The following is a 17693-nucleotide window of genomic DNA, read 5'->3' as shown; positions in this document are numbered from 1 at the left end:
GATCTGTCTCCTCAGGCAACGGAAACAAAAGCAAAAATAAACACATGGGACAATATCCAACTAAAAAACTTTTGCACAGTGAAGGAAACTCTCAACAATATAAAAAGGCAGCCTAATGAATGGGAGAAGATATTTGCAAATGACGTATACAGTAAAGGGGACTTCCCAGGTGGTACGGTGGTAAAGAATCCGCCTCCCAATGCAGGAGACGCAGGAGATGTGGGTTTGAAACCTGGGTTGGGAAGATTCCCTGGGGAAGGAAATGGCAACCCACTTCAGTATTCTTGTCTGGAAAATTCCATGGACACAGGAGCCTGGTGGGTTGTAGACCATGGTGTCACAAAGAGTCAGACACAACTGAGCACACACACTATATAGTAAGGGGTTAACATCCAAAATATGCAAAGGACTCATACAACTCTACAGCAAAAAACAGATAACCCAACTGAAAGATGGGCAGAGGACATGAATAGATATTTTTTCAAAGATTTACAGATGGCTGACAGACACATGAAAAGATGTTCAATATCACTAATCATCAGGGAAATGTGAATCAAAACCACTAGGTATCACCTCACCCCTATCATAATGGCTAATAGCAAAAATAAATAATAAGTGTTGGTGAGGAGGTAGAGTAAAGGAAGCCTCTATGCACTACTGGTTGGAATGCAAATTGGTGCTGCCACTGTGGTAAACAGTATGGAGGGTCCTCATAAAAACTAAACATAGAATTGCTATATAATCCAGCAATTTCATTTCTGAGTATTTTCCTGAACAGTGCTAATTTGATAAGATATATGCACACTAATGTTCACTGCAGCATTATTTACATTCATTAACTATGATATGGAAGCAGTCTAACTGTCCAAGGATAGATAGATAAAGAAGATGTGGATTTGTATATTTATGGTAAATACATATTTGTGTGTATATCTATATAGTATATATATTTAAAATATAATTATACAGACATAATTTATATAGTATATTTATATAGTATATATCTAATATACATATTAATGCTATAGCAATAATAAATTATATATATATAATATATATACAATGGAATATTACTAAGTCATAGAAAGAATAAAATCTTACAGTTTGCAACAATATGAATAGAGGATGTTATGTTAAGTGACATAAGTCAGACAGAGAAAGACTGTAGGATTTCACTTATATGTGGAATCTAAAAAAACAAACAAAACCAGATTCATAGATACAGAGAACAAACAGATGGTGGCCAGGAGGGTGGGGGTTGGGGTTGGGGTGAAATACGTGAAGGAGGTTAAGAGGTACGCACCTCCAGTTATAAAATAAAAGATCCACAGGGATGTGACATACAGCATAAGGAATATGCTCAATAGCATTGTAATAACTTTGTATAGTGACATATGATTACCAGATTTATCATGGTTATCATTTCATAATGTATGCAAATGTCAGATCACTATGCAGTACACCTAAAACTAACATAGTATTTTATATCAATTATATTTCACTTAAAAACAAAACCAAACAAAAGGAGAACACAAATCCATTGGGGTGGCCTCAAAGGGACAGTAGAGAAGCTGCCAGCAGCTGAAGAGAGGTGAACCCTAGTTTGCAAGAGAATATTCCCCAGTGACTATCCCTGATGCCTTGGCTGGGCCCCAGGCTGCCCAGTGTCCACTCACTGGACTTTGGAAGAGACTTTCAGGCGCCGCACACCCGCAGTTGGGAACTGCCTGGAGTTGATGTAGGAGACCTTCTGGAGGGCACGGTTGATATTTCCGATGTCGTCACCTTCCATCACCAGGACAGACTGCGAGGGGTTGAAATGATACTGGAAGACAGGGGTATCACAGGAGAGAATGGTCAGTCATGTTCACAGTTCCACAGAGACCCTCCATCTCCATACAAAGGCCACTGAGGCATCTCCAGAGCTTGTGGAAGTGTGGCAGCTGTGTGCACAGTGGCTGTTTTAATCCCTCAAACAATCTCGACTCTCCCCTGGTGGACTTTGGAACTCTCCACTGTAAGATACCCTGGGATTATAAACTGGTAATACCACCCGGAGCCACAGGATCAATCCTTTTTAGTCATCACGCTCCTGTGGTCCAGCCTTTGGCGGGCTCATGCTCAAGGCTACTATGAGGTCCTTCTCAGAAACTTTCAGCTCCTGGACTGCCCACCGCTTCAGCTGACAGCCTGGAAACCAGGGGCTTCAGCTCCTTTTGCTGTCTTGACTTTGACCTTGAACTGCTCCTCCATTCACCCTGCACTCCACTTCCTCACCCCATGTCCCATCGTTTCAGCTTCCAGTCGTAAAGTTCATTTTTAAGTTAATGGCCTTCTCTCTCTCTTAGATCTGATTCTTGATCTTGCCTTCTTGGTGCTAAACTTTGGCTTCCCAGGACTTCTAATCACTTGATATTTACACACCTGTCAGCTGCCTATCTGTCCCATTTGGGGTCCCTGGTATCACACATTCAGTGAAGGTCAGGGGGCTCTGATACTCCCCACTGAGTCACTTGGGTTCTCTAACCAGATAAACTCAATCCAAACTTCTATCTCTTCCATGGTATTATTCCATCCTCCAGCAGTTACTTTATTTTTGAATGAAGCATGGAGAACCGCCTTTGTACTAATCTGAGTTACTGACCCTTGACACACTTCTGAGTAATAACTATTAGGAACTACTATCTATAATATGTCAGGGACTTATCTGTGGATTCAGATTTTTTATCCAGTACTCGTGTCATAGGAAAGAGAGACATGGATATATTTTAATGTAGCTACTTGCCAATAATTATTTATATTTTTGAATAGATAACATATCCACATGGTTCAAATATATATATGGATATATGTGTGTATATATGTGGGGCTTCCCTGGTGGTTCAGTGATAAAGAACTTGCCTGTCAATGCAGGAGACATGGATTTGATCCCGGGGTAGGAAGATCCCGTGGAGAAGGAAATGGCAACCCACTCCAGTATTCTTCCTGGAAAATCCCATGGACAGAGAAGCTTGGAAGACTACAGTCCATGGGATCGCAAAGAGTCAGACATGACTGAACGACTAGACAACAACAACGGTGTGTGTGTGTGTGTGTGTGTGTGTGTGTGTGTGCGCGCGCGCGTGTTTGTATGCTAAGTGAAACTGTCCATCTTATTTTTATCTCCTGTGAAACTAATTTCCCCAACCCCATCCCACAGGTGATTGCTGTTCCATTAATTTCTTAGTGACAAATTGCATTATTATTCATAATTAGTTATTTGTCCTCCTAGGGAAAGGCTTATACAAGCCTGTCAACAGGTTTGATCATGTAACTTATGGTACCCTTCTACAGGATATACATTTTTGTCCTGTTGCACTCAATAGTGATCATGTGACTTGCTTGGCTAACAAAAAGTGGGCCAGTGTGTTATTTGGTTCACAACTTGGGTGGAAGATTTAACAGCCAGTTAATTCATGGTGCCATGTCCCTTTCCCTCTGCCATGAAACTTGCAAACTTCCCCAATGGTCTAACAGCCTGGGTCTCACAGTGAGGCGGGTATGGATAAGAGTTGCAGCTAATCTTTAGCGGACATGAAGTGTGCACAATAAAAAAAAATTCTATATATTCCATTGAAATTTTAAAGTCATTTGTTACTGCAGCATAACATAGCCTATCCTGACAGTTATATTTAAGCATTTAATGAATGTGTAATCAATGAATATAGATTCCCATTTTTCTTCTTTCTTCCACCAAAGATAGCTGGTTACATGCTATACTGTACTTTGTTTTTTCACTTAGCTTGTGTCTTAGAGGGCTTTTCTTTTCTTTTTTTAAAGTTGTATAATATTATTTAATATTAAATAATCTAACCAGTCTTCTAATATGAACATTTGGGTTGTTTCCAATCTTCTACTAATAATGCCACAGTGAATAATCTTTTATATATAACAATTTTAAAGTGTGTAAATATATCTGTAGAATAAATTCCTGTGAGTGAAATTGCTAGGTCAAAGGGTATATGCAGTTTAAATTTTAACAATGTTGCCAAATCTCTCTTTGCTAGGGATTATATCACTATACCCTCCCTCTCACGGTGTATGAGAATGCTCTTTTCTCAAAACCTCAACAGAAGAGCATGCTGTCAAACTTTAGGATTTTTGCCAATCTGACAGGTGATAAATACTATCTTGTGTAGTTTTATTTTGCAGTGCTCTTTCCAGGAAGTAGACTCAGTATATTCTGAAGGATTTAAGGGAAACATCTATTTTAGCTTTTCCCTGATATGACCTGGATGTCTTCACAAGAGTTTCTCATTCTGTGTCTGGACCCCACTAGGATGTAGATGTCTCATGAGCACTGTGGAGCCATTGCACATGGCAACCCACTCCAGTGTTCTTGTCTGCAAAATGCCATGGTCAGGGGAGCCTGGTGGGCTATAGACCATGGGGTTGCAAAGTTGGACATGACTGAGCACACACAACGCACATGGTGGCCCCCAGCCAACAGATGCTTAATCTCTGTCTCTTTCAAGTATCATGCTAGTGTTTCATTGTTATGTTCTCCTTAAAGCCTCCCTGGCTTCCCTCACTTATGTCCCCACTGGGTTCCTATAGTGCCTATGAAATGGTTTGTTGTTGTTTAGTCACTAAGTCATGTCTGACTCTTTTGGGACCCCATGGACTGTAGCCCAGCAGGCTCCTCTGTCCATGGGATTTCCCAGGCAAGAATACTGGAGTGCATTGCCATTTCCTTCTCAGGGGGAGCTTCCTGACCCAAGGATTCAACCTGCGACTTCTGCATTGTCAGGAGGATTCTTTACTACTGAGCTACTTGGGAAGCTCACATGATGATAGTATAATTATAGTGCAGTGACCATGCACTGAGGACGGGAGCTGTGACTCTTATCCCTGAATCTCAGAACCTCATCCTGAGTGCCCAGGAGCCCCTGTTAGATGAATGAGTGAATGGTCTTCCAACCCATATTTTACTCAGTATTTTTCTTTTTACTCCCCAAAAGGACTTTTTTTCGTCACTTGTCTTTTCAGTCAAGCCTTGGAGCAAATCATTATCAGTGCTTCCCAAACCGTGTTCTGCTTTCCTTCCTGGGCTTCCTGGAGGCTGTATGCCTCAGCTGCCTCAGGCCACCTGCAGGTGGACCATGTGGCTGTCTGCCCAATGGCATGCGAGAGGAAGTGATGCAGCCACTCTGGGCTGAGGTAGTGAAGAGCCCTGCTGGACGCCCCAGCTGTTTTCTTTCTCAACTCTGGTGTTCTAGGCAGAAAGCCTACCTCATTTCCCTGACTTAGGGTGGGAGAAAAATAAACTTTTAAGCACTAAGTGATAGAGTTTTCAAGTCATTTGCCATTGCAATTGTTTTATCCGTTAGAAGAATTTAGCCCTTCCTTCCCAGGCATGAGTCATGTCCCCCAAGGCTATGTGGTACTTTTGAAAGGTCATGGGCTGTGTAGACTTTGTACCCCAGGTCCAGAACGAGCTACAGAATACAGCTTGGGAATATTCACTTCCCCTTTCTGGACTTCATTTCTTCATTGAAAATAATGGGGATATTAATATTTACCTGTCTGGAGCTTAAGTAAGATAATGTATATAAAGTATCTAGCACTTAAAAAAAGGTACTCATTCTATAATAGTTTTTATTATAATTCTTAATACTGTAACTATTTCTGCACTGAGGCTTTGCCTATGCTGGTACCATTGCCTTCACGGTTCATCGTTCCCTGTGATCCAGTTTTCTCCCATCCTCAAAGCCCTGAGCAGAGTCTCTCTGAGCTGTGACATGTGGTCCCAAGCACTGTTCCCTGTGTTGGATTTGGGAGCCTACGGGCATATGCACAGCCTTTGGGTGATGCTACAGTGGGCCCCTAGCTGGCTTCTCTCTTCTTCTCACTAGCTTAGAGTGCTCAGCTGTGGAGATGCCACACACTGGTGAATCATCAGTAGTTCACAGTGTTTTACAAATCATCCACTTCTGATCTGAGCAGATTCAAGATCATTCTTCTAAACATACCACTTAAGTTTCTATGTTTTCCCCTGCCCTCATCTCTACCATCCCTGCTATGGAAGTCTTCTGGTGCTTTTGCTGTCTATCTCCTCCCCCAGCAGATTGCAAGCACCTCCAGGGCAGGATCGGCTGACTTTGTCAGCATCACCACAGGTCCAGTACACAATAAGCATGAGACAAGATGATGTCCCCTGCAGAAAAGGCTGATTTCTGAGCCTTGCATGAGGGCGGCATAGGAAAATCAAGCAGTGCTTCCAGAGGAATGGACTGGCAGCAACCCGTGGCATCAGCATCAGCAGAAGGCATTCCCACTGAAGGCTCCTTGAGAGAGGATGGGTTAGGGAATGTGTCGGATCTCTGATGAATACACAATTCTAATGAATACACAATTCTGGCTTCCAGAGCGTCCCAAAGACTGCCACAGGACATAAGGTGGGCGCTGGCCTAGCCATCAACACATTTTCCTACAAGATCAATAAAATCCTCCACTAGAGTAGGTTTTGTTTGTGTGCTTGTGTTGTCTTTTGTGGCATGACTAAAGGTCCGGCTCTGGTACTACAGGACACAGAATGGTGTTGGCATTACCACAGGGGCAGGCGATGGCTTCTTGGGAATCAGTGCTCACTCAGCCTGGAAAGCTGGTCTGTAGCCAGTGGTTCCTTTTTTTGAACCAAGGAGTGATTAGACAGATGGCCTTTGCAGAACGATCAGCTGTCCTGGAGGGTCAGGCTGGGACATCAGTGAAGTCCCTGCCCAAAGCCCTGGCCTGTTCTTGGGGAACAGACTGGCCATGGCACTCTGGGCATGTTACCCTTCCCTTGGGCACCTGCCAGCTTTTCTGTGCTGGGCCAGGGGAAGATTCACCACAATAGAGGCTATTCTGTTGCAAATATCACCCAGACTGACTTTTCAAAGGAAGCTGGGGCAGCAGCAATGCCCACTGCAAGGTCAACCCATCAGGAGAAGGGAACTGATTTGTTCAGAGCCTATTTAACAGGTTTTCTAGGGGAGATTTGTATCTATACCTCATCTATATGGATATCTTTGCTATATCTGATATATAAATATATGTACAAATATATAAAATATATGTATTATTCAATTCTTACATTGCTGCACGATGATATTAAGTCCATTTTACACATGAGGGAATTGGGGTTTAAAGGATTAAAGTACCTTGCCCAAGGTCACCCTGCTCAGAAATATCCATACTGTGCTTTGAATCTAGAAATGTTTTGTCCCAAAGTTCTTTCCCACACTTCCACACCAGAGACGACAAATTGGCAGGGATGAGGCTATGAAAATCAGAAGCAGATTTTCCTCAGGAATGTGGCGATTCCACTGTGTTTTGTATGAGTACATAACAGCAACCACCTTGGCCATTTACTCACTCCAGACAAGCTGGTGAAATATCCAGAAACGCACATTTTCCAGAGGAAAACAAGTGAGAAGAGGAACCCGCCTGGGTCCATGTGAGAAATCAAGATATTTCCTTAGTTCGTGGGAGGCTCTGGCTTCTTTGGACTAGCCAGAAAGGAAGGAGGAGTCTGGGAGCCAGCAGGGAAAACACTGCATGCGTGCTCGGTTGCTTCAGTCACGTCTGAAACTCTTTGCGATCCCATGGACCATAGCCTGCCAGGCTCCTGTGTCCGTGGGATTCTCCAGGCAAGAATACTGGAGTGGGTTGTCATGCCCTTCTCCAGGGGATCTTCCCAGCCCAGGGATTGAACCTGAGTCTCCTGCATTGCAGGCAGATTCTTTATTCCTGAGCCACCAGGGAAGCCCAGAGAAAACACTAGTCATTATTCAAAAACAAAATGAGGGATAAGAGGGAATACAGGTAGGAAGCAATTTTAATCATTTTCAAGAATGTCTTCTAATCTGAGCTGTGTGGAGGAAAGAGCCTAGACTTATTTTGGACAAGTCCCTGAGCCCCAATCTCCTTATATCTGAAATGGGGTCATAATATTTAATTTGTTGTGAGAAGTAGGGATAATGAACCTAAAATAGCCCCCAGTGGGTGCACCGTAAGTCATGTGTGTTATCATTAACTTTTCATATGCAATCTAGTTCTTGCCTGCTGAGTCCCAAGGATGGAATAGGATCATTTGCAGCGGCTGGTTCTGAGCAGGTGGTATACTAAAAAATGTCGGATTAGCCTCCTCTACCCCCCACAGCTATGGGTGCCCCTGAATTTAGCACTTCCTCTTTCCTAGGTAGGAACTGCCACGGTTCTTAATTTATATTCTGCGAATGTGTGGTTTTTAAGTCAGCACCTTTTGTTGATTTGTCTGGAGTGCTTGGAGTCCTGACACTGTGGCCCCAGGGGATGGTCCAGAGCAGAAAAGATCCACCCAGAGGCAGGGAGCGAATACAGAGTCAGAGAGGGGACAGATTCAGGATCTACCGCAGGACAGATTTCTGCATCACTGGCTTGAAAAACACTGAGAGAACAACGCACACAGGAGATCAGGGATCAAACCCCAGCTCTGCCTGTGAGAACACCCGTGTGAAATGTGCGTGAGGGCCTTGCCTGGGCCAGCTGTTGTGAAATTGACCAGTGGAAAGCTGGCCTTTGTATACATGTGGTCTTCTGAGTTTCCTTCGATGACAGGTGATTAGCTGTGTATCCAGAGCACCTGAGTGTGTGTTTTCATGCATGTTAAACAGTGTTCTGGAAAGCCATTCTTTACATTGTCCATGTACTCCTCCCATCATCTCCCGCTGACCCAGGTTCCAGGGTGAGCATTCTGAACCCTACATCTGTCCAGATCATGTTCCCTTGCATGGATAGAGCCCTTCAATGACTGCTTGTTGCCAAAAAAAAAAAAAAAAAAAAGAAATATCAGACATTAGCAAGGCCCCATGATGTGGCCTCTGCCTACCTCTCAGGTCTCTTTCTAGCTTTCCTCCTGCAATCTTGGTACTTGTAACACTGACCTTCCACCTAGAGTGACCTCCCTGCCCTCGGCCCCACCACCCCCTGCCTTTTTCCTGGGTGGTTCTTACTCATCCTTAACAATGTGCTTAGACCGAATTTGCCTGAGGAATCTAATTCTTCCAAGAAGCCTTCCCTCACTGCCCATGCCCCAGGTTCTGAAGCTCTGGAGCACAGCTGTCTGGGTTCACATTCTGGCTCTGCTCTTTACTCACTCCGAGATCCTTGGAAACTTTCTCTTCCAGGCCTCCATTCCTCATGTGTAAAATGGGAATATTCATGGTATAATTCTTTTTATCTTAGGGGTTACCTGGGGTTAAGGGAGTTAAATCAAGGGAGTTAAATTCAGGGCTTAAGGGAGCTTTTAGAACAGTGCCTGGCACCTGAGAAACCCTCAGTAAATGTTGGTACTTATAAATTACAGATATCTACTTGGACCACTGAGTTTCCCAAAGACAGTATACTTGGACCATTCACTTCTGTGTCCCTCTCCTCTACCCAGAACTGCATTCTGTGGTTGTCTGTGGAATGTTTGCTGAAGTGACTGCTACAGAAAGAGAAACATGATGTACCTAGACCACTGGTTCCTTCAAGGCCAGCCTGAGTCACAGCCCCACAAGCTGTTGGCCACTAAGAACATAAACAAGAGGCTCCTCTGTTGGAGGGGTGACTCCTTGGGTTCTGGCTGGGGACAGGAAGGCAGGGCAGCTCCATGGACAGTGCTGAGTGGGGACAGATGGGAAGCAGTGGGAAACCTCTGCCCTGGTCACCGCCTCCTTCAGAAAACTTCTCAGGGCTCTCCTGTGTTCCCAGAAGCAGAGGGAGGGCCACCCTGACTCTCAGAGAGGAGGCCAAGGGACTGCGTGCTCCCACTGGGATCCGCTATGAAGCAGCACAGGCCGTGATGATGTTTACCCCCCTCTTTGCTCAGGACTCTGAGGCCTGAGGCTGGCATGTGCTTCCTGATCCAGGTGAGGCCAGAGCTGTTCCTGCCCATCGGGGCTGAGAGGCTTGATGAGGACAGCCACTCATATCCTGCCCCCTTGGGAGGAGCTTTTCTCAAAATGTAGCTGGGATTCCCTGGGATCACTTTAGTTATAGTGTGCATGGATGACAAAAATTGTAAATCTGCTAGTATTCTCTCTGATGGGAGACATTGCCTGGAGCCCAGTCTGGGCCTCAACTTAATAATGGAGGACCCAATGACCTCAGCATCTGCTTTCTACTCCCACCCCACACCAGGATGACCCTCTGTGCTAATTCATATTTTCCATGGTGCAAACTTTTAATTCTATTTTTTTTTTGTATTTCTGAAAGGTATGCTTGCATGATCCCTCAGTTCCTTTGGGCAAATAAACAACAAAGCAGCCCACCACCAAGGAAAACAGTGAAATATAACAATTCCCTTCAGGTAGACATTGAACGTGTGCCTGCTTTTGTGCATCAAACTGATTACCCTCAGGCTTCATCAGGGAATTTCAGGAGATGGCACAAAGTCTGTTGTGTAGTCATGGTCACGATTCTCCCCGCTGTGGCCACACTGTCACCGTGGCACTGTCTCTGTGTCACATGGCAAGGAGCAACTCGGCTTCCAGGAGTGCACTGGTGCTGGGTGCCTCCCCCTCACAAAGCACCATCTGGCTGGGGGCGAGACTGGCTCCTTTCTTACCTTTATTCCTTGGCCCAGGCTTTCCAGGGAATTAATATCCAGCCCTTCCTTGCAGGCCTGCAGGCAGGAAATCACCTTCTGACTGTCCATTTTGCCAGGGCGGATGGTGAGACTGGCCAGGCTGCCATGGAAGAATTGAGCAAAGCGTGGCTTGGTGACTTCTCCTCCTAAAAGATAAAGAAGCACCATTATCTGCCCTGTGGCGATTGGGCAGGCAACATTGCTTCATGGTGCCATCCGGCCACGGAGCCAAGGATCCAGTGGTTGTGTCCCTTAAACCCGAGTTTTTCCTTCCAAGTGGAGAGTGCAGAGTCGTGAACACAGAATGTCAAGAGGATGTTATTGGCTGCCAGGACCTTGGCACTCCCCAGCTGCACCTGTTTCGGATTCTGGAATTCTTGAATTTAAAACATTTACTTTCAGAGGCACAGAATGTTTTAAAACAGCGGTCCCCAAGCATTCTGGCACCAGGAACCAGTTTTGTGGAAGACAATTTTTCCATGGGACAGAAGAGGGGGATGGTTTCAGGATGATTCAAGCACATTTCATTTATTGTGCCCTTTACTGTTATTGCATCAACTCCACCTTGGATCATCAGGCATTAGATCCTTGGAGGCTGGGGACCCCTGTTTTACAAGACGGAAAGTGCCTACAGAGTAAAAGCAGGGGAGAGGGAATCTACCAGTGATGCAAGACGTGCTGTGTGCCAGGCTGTCTGCTGGGGACTTCATCGGGGTCAGCCTGCAAAGAGGAATCAATGTTTCCAAATGACAGATAAGGAGCCCTGGGACTCAGAAAGGTGGAAGGACTTGCCTCAGGACATACAGCTAAACGCTGGAGCTGGTACTCTGGTTCTGGTCTGTGTGACTGCAGAGCTGGCATCTGCTACCCAGTGTTCATTTCACTGAGAGGCTGGTATGCGATTGACAGGTCCTAGGGCCCCGAGTCCCTGGGCTCCAACTCGCAGAGAGTTGATTTCATATCTGCTCAAATCCAGGTTATTTGTCATGCAGGGGCTTGCTTGATTCTGTTCTACCTCTGTCCTTTCCCTCACCTACATCCTTCTGCTGTCTGTGCCCGGGTCAGCTCTTCAGCTGGGGCAATTGTTCAATGTGGCTTGTGTTGCAAGGGCAACCTGGAAGCTGCCTCCTCCCATTCTCTCCCTCATTTCCCAAAGTTCCTTAACATCGATGCCCCTTTAGGTCCAGTGGAAGCCTCACCTCCTCCAGGAGCCCCTTCCCACTGACTTCATTGAGCACAAACACTGTTCCATTTGGGGGCAGCCTATGTCAACAACCTGAGCTTTGATCTTGTACTTCAGTTCATTCAGAGAGGTAGCCAAACGTGCAGGAAAGATGGATCTGGGCAGAACTCCAGCTTTGCTAATTCCCCGTGGGAGGTTCTGTAGCCTTTCTGAGCCTCCACTCACTTGTAGGGGACACTGCTGGGTTTTGCCTCCTGGTTCTCCTGTGCTGCCTCAGTGGCCCCCTCATCAGTTTCTCTAGCACCTGGAGGGCAGGTTTCTGGAAGGTTCTGCCAGAGTAACACCACGGTGACTTCTCTGCCCATGAGTGAGCCATGCTGTGTCAGCAAAGTCTGAACATCAGCCTGGGTGGCAGAGGATCCTCCACTGGGGGCCCTGTGTCAGTCTTATGGGAGTGGGCATCCTGATATCTGCATTCCCATAGTCTTCAGAGTTCTCTCTTAGCAGCTGATCCTTCATTATTCTAGTGGTCTGTTACAGTCAGTGAGTTTTTATATTTTCTTGTTGAAATTACTGTGTGGTTTCTCTCTTCTGATTGGGTCCAGACTGACACACCCTCTATGTTTGCACACATACTTTTGCTCTCACCCATTCTTCCCCATCCTGAGATACCACCTCCAAAGTGCTCAGGTCAGGAAGATCCCACAGGTTCTCCAAGACCCCTCAAGCTCCCAGCTCACCTTGCCTTCTCTCTGCCCTGAGCCTTGGCACACAGAGAATTCATTTCAGTGTACCTCTAAGAACTCAGCATTGTTAGTTAATGCACGTGTGTTTCATGTCTTCAAGAGCCTATAAGGGGTGGTTGTCAGTTTTGGCTGCACATTTTAATCATCTGGGGAATCTTTAAAAGAATAAACTGATTCTGGTACTGTATCCCACCCACAGAGGTTATGGCCTTTTTTTTTATAGACGTATAGTTGATTTACAATGTCACGTTAGTTTCAAGTGTGCAGCACAGTGACTCTGTATATATATATATTCCTTTTCAAGTTCTTTTCCCTTATAGGTTATTGTAAGATATTGAGTATAGTTCCCTTTGCAATACAGTAGGTCCTTGTTGTTCATTTTATATATAGTTGTAGGTATATGTTAATCCCAACCTCCTAAATTATCCCTCCCCCGCACCTCTCTTTCCCCTTTGGTAACCATGTTTGTTTTCTATGTCTATGAGTCTCTTTCTCTTTTGTAAATAAGCTTATTTGTATCTTTTTTTAGGGTGCACATATAAACCATATTATATTTGTCTTTCTCTGACTTCCTTCACTTAGTATGATATCTCTAAGTCCATCCATGTTGCTGCAAAGTGGCATTATTTCGTTCTTTTTATGGCTGAGTAATATTCCATTATGTGTGTGTGTGTGTGTGTGTGTGTGTGTGTTCAGTTCTTCAGTCATATTCAGCTCTTTGTGACCTCATGACTGTAGCCCACCAGGCTTCTCTGTCTAGGGAATTTTCCATGGCAAGAATACAGGCAGGGGATCTTCCTGACTTAGGGATCTAACCTGTGTCTCTTGTGTCTTCTGCATTGGCAGGTGGATTCAAAGTCATATATATATAGGCCAAGGTTCAGAACCACTGGGCTATCAGCTTCTTGAGGCTGGGCTTCTGCTTACTCCTAAGTGATCTCTCTCCTTTATGCCACCTGGTGGCTTACTCTTGCCCATCCTCACACATTGCTAGAATTTATTTAAGTCTGTCTCCTGGTTGGAAGGGAGCAGTCATGCATGATTCATTGTAATGAAGACAATACTGGGCAGGTAGCAGGGGCACTGAGGACTGTCCCAGGCACTTTGCACATGTTGTTCACTTATCCCTCTCAACAACATGAGCCCCTGTCCCGGTGTCATTGGGCATGCTGTCTGGCACACACGGTGGACACTTCCTAATTGTTGGCTGGATTGAAGGAGATGCTCCAGCAGAGTAGCCGACCTGTGGCATCTCTCCAGCATCCACCTCACTCCTGCCCTCTTGCACTGGCAGCACTGAGGTTTGGGGGGTAGACTCGAGTTCCAGGGATGGATTCTATTTATTCAAAGCTAATGCTATATATATATATATATATATATATATATATATATAAAACTTTGAATTCACCTGCCAATGCAGGAGGCACAAGAGACACAGGTTAGAGCTCTGAGTCAGGAAGATCCTCTATTTAGTCAAAGCTGGGTTTCCCTGGTAGCTCAGCTGGTAAAGAATCTGCCTGCAATGCAGGAGACCTGGATTCGATCCCTGGGTTGGTAAGATCCCCTGGAAAAGGGAAAGGCTACCCACTCCAGTATTATGGCCTAGAGAATTCCATGGACTGTATAGTCCATGGGGTTGCAAAGAGTTGGTCATGACTGGGCGACTTTCACTTTCAATCAGGCTGTTTTGTCTCCATTGCTCCAGTGACTGAGTCAGGCATGGACCTGGGACTGGTCACACCAGGTGAAGCCAGTCAGCACCTGGCATCCAAAAAACCACAGGGGCTGGTCTAGGGATAACCAGGAGATCAAGTTTAAGCCAATGAGATGGCAGAGAAACTGGCTGGCAGCCTCTGGGACAAGAGCTTCCATCTTCTCTCTAGAAGGCTTCTGGAACCTACTCTTGCTCTCTTTCCCTGGGGATCATTCTGTGAAGATAGAAGGCTGAGAGTGGCTGCAGCCATCCTGCAAGCAGACCAGGGACAACTAAGGCAATGCCTGGAGCAGGGGCAGAACCAGGAGGGTACAGCAGGCTGAGCAAATCCTGAGTAGACCTCCTCACTGCGTTACTGTGGGATATTTTCAGCTGTGGGAGCCAAGCATCCATCTTTATGGGTTTAAGCTGTTTTGACTCAGGCTACCCAGAACATCTTCACATTGGAAATGAATGGACAAGGCTCTATCAAAGTGCTCGGTCCACAGGTTTGACTTTGAGAGATGACCTGAGGTGATATCTCAGGCCATGGCTTTGGGTATGGGGGAGCCAATCTGGGGGTCTTTGGGTTTAGGCCCCTGAAGCCATCATGGTTAAGGTGCTCCTCACAGCCATTAGTATGCTCCTGCCCTACTGAAAGAACACTTCGGTTACCCTGCAGGAAGAAGGGTGTGAGCCTGGATCTGACTGGTAGACTGCCACACTCCAGGGCAGCCAGGTGGTTATCTCTTCCCTGCCTTGTCTCCCACTTAGAGCAGCAGATCCCACAACAAGTCTCAGTGACTAGGCAAGAACTCTGTGCCCAATGCTCTGTGAAGTCCTCAACATACATCATCTTATTGAACCTTCATAGAACTCTTGAGAGGTAGGCATTTCCTCTACAGTTAAAGAGGAATAAACTCAGGTTTAGAGAGAAGAGAGTGGCCAATGTCCCCTGAGGAGTAATTGGTGAAATGTGGGCTTCTAGAGAGTGAGTGCATCCATCCATGCTCAGGACCAGCTGGTCATCCTGGTGGTACTGGGCAGCCTAGTCTAGAGTGTGGCTGGTACTATGGAGAAGAGCATGGGGATTCCTTAAAAAAACAAACTAGGAATAAAACTACCATATGACCCAGCAATCCCACTACTGGGCATATACCCTGAGGAAACCATAATTGAAAAAAAAAAAGACATGTACTCCAATGTTCACTGCAGCTCTATTTACAATGGCTAGGATGTGGAAGCAACCTGACTGTCCATCCACAGATGAACGGATAAAGAAGTTGTGGTACATATACACAATGGAATATTACTCAGCCATAAAAAGGAACACATTTGAATCAGTTGTAGTGAGGTGGGTGTAGACTACACTGATGTAGCTAGGAACCCAGAGCCTGTTATACAGAGTGAAGTAAGTCAGAAAGAGAAAGACAAATACCATATAGTAATGCATATATGTGGAATCTAGAAAAATGGTACTGATGAACCTATTTGCAGGGCAAGAATAGAGACACAGATGTAGAGAACAGACTTGTAGACACAGTGGGGGAAGAAGACCATGGGACAAATTGAGTAGCATTGAAACACATACATTACCATGTGTGAAACAGAGAGCTATTGGAAAGTTGCTCTATAAAACACAAGGAGCTCAACCTGGTGCGTTGTGATGACACAGAGAGGTGGGACGGGGTGGCAGGTAGAAGGGAGGTTCAAGATGGAGGTCACATAAGTGTACTTATGGCTGATTCATGTTGATGTATGGCAGAAACCAATACAATATTTTAAATCAGTTATCCTCCAATTAAAATTAAATCAGAAAAAATAGAGTGTGGCTGGGAGAGAGCCCTTGTGGTCTCCCACCCAGAGCACCTCAACTGCTCACTCACCACTCACCATCCTTTACACTCTCCTGGATGCCAGAACATCTTCCTACACGCTATTTTCACTCAGCAAAACATCCATGTTTCCTTTTTGACTTAAGAATCCTAGACCTATGATACACTCTATTTATTAATGACGTGACTCCAGGAAAGCAATTCAATTAGCATTGTGCTGGCAAAAACTAGAAATATATTTGCACTCAGAGGTGGTTGTGATGCAGGATTAAAAAAAATAATGGATACATATACTGAAAAATCTTTCTATTTAATATCTAGGGTGTCTGCACACACCACATGGCTTCTCTGCTAACATTTAGATATACACATGCTCATGAATTATTTTAAGAAAAGAAAATAACCTGATTTCCAACACAAAGAACCTTCTCCAAATATTTGCAAACACAGATTCCTGAGGCTAGATCTGCACACATTTTTAAAGTGTTTGCTGTTTGCCTAGCATTCTGTTTGATTCAGCTGATGATAAGATAGGACTGTGTTTTCCAGGAGCTCACATTCAGTTGGGAGAATAAAGTATAGACACTGGAAAAGTAAAATAAAAATATAAGAGTAAATTGCCAGTTCAGTTGATTTCCTAAGGCAGTGCATGATTAATTTCCAAACACATGATATAGAAAATACATCCAACAGATCAGAGGAGAAAAATACTAGCCATGATTTATTAAGTCCCCAGGTGATGCTATTAAGGGATTTCTTAAGTCCCCAGGGCTTCCCTGGTGGCTCAGATGGTAAAGAATCTGCCTGCAATGCAGGAGACCTGGGTTTGATCCCTGGGTCCAGAAGATCCTTTGGAGAAGGGAGTGGCTACCCACTTCAGTATTCTTGCTGGGAGAATTCCATGGACAGAGGAGCCTGGTGGGCTAAGTCCATGGGGTCAGAGATTGAATACGACTGAGCTACTAACACACAGGTGGTGCTAGTGGTAAAGAATCCGCCTGCCAATGCAGGAGACTCAAGAGGTGCAGTTCGATCCCTGGGTTGGGAAGATCCCCTGGAGAAGGAAATGGAAACACACTCCAGTATTCCTGCCTGGAGAATACCATGGACAGAAGAACCTGGCAGGATACGGTCCATAGGGTTGCAAAGAGTTGGGCATGGCTGAAGCAACTTAGCACACACACATTAGGTCCTTAAAACATAACGATTTTTTTTCCCCCAGGGTATTTTATTTAATAATGCTTAAGTGGCAGGATTGTACTTTTGAGATCATAGTCTGTCTCTTCTGATTTCTTCCATCTTACCCTCAGTTTAAACATCTCTCTTCCTTGTGCTCACTGCTGCAAGAACGGTTGTGACAGGAGGGAGAGAAGACGGGGCTTGGAGCTGAGTCTCTTCCTCAATTTCATTTCAAGTCCTAAATTTAGAAGGGTGGGGAAGATGTATCTTCAACATCTGTGGACAATAGAGGGGGGAAAAAGCTGCCTTTCCCCAGTCTAGGAGATGATACCCCAGGCTAGGGGGTGGCAGGGGAGGTGTAGATGGATAGGATGACAGAGATGCAGAGTGAGGGCGAACACCCTGGAAACAGTGTGTGATGTTG

General features: G+C 45.1%; 1 protein-coding gene across 2 annotated transcripts in view; it reads right to left on the bottom strand.

The window, feature by feature from the left end:
• Positions 1-17693, bottom strand: part of CLSTN2 (calsyntenin 2) — a 728241-nt gene that overhangs the window by 26946 nt on the left and 683602 nt on the right. For both annotated transcript variants that reach the window (XM_043874074.1, XM_043874073.1), the window contains exons 10-11: positions 10613-10779; positions 1677-1825 (exon numbers count right to left, since the gene is read on the bottom strand). In XM_043874074.1, the coding sequence (XP_043730009.1) occupies positions 1677-1825; positions 10613-10779 (316 nt within the window). The remainder of the gene's footprint in view (positions 1-1676; positions 1826-10612; positions 10780-17693) is intronic.

The sequence above is a fragment of the Cervus elaphus genome, chromosome 19 (assembly GCF_910594005.1).
Source record: "Cervus elaphus chromosome 19, mCerEla1.1, whole genome shotgun sequence".
Classification (NCBI taxonomy): domain Eukaryota; kingdom Metazoa; phylum Chordata; class Mammalia; order Artiodactyla; family Cervidae; genus Cervus; species Cervus elaphus.
Note: the sequence above shows the minus strand (reverse complement) of the source record. Positions and strands in the feature narration are given on the sequence as shown.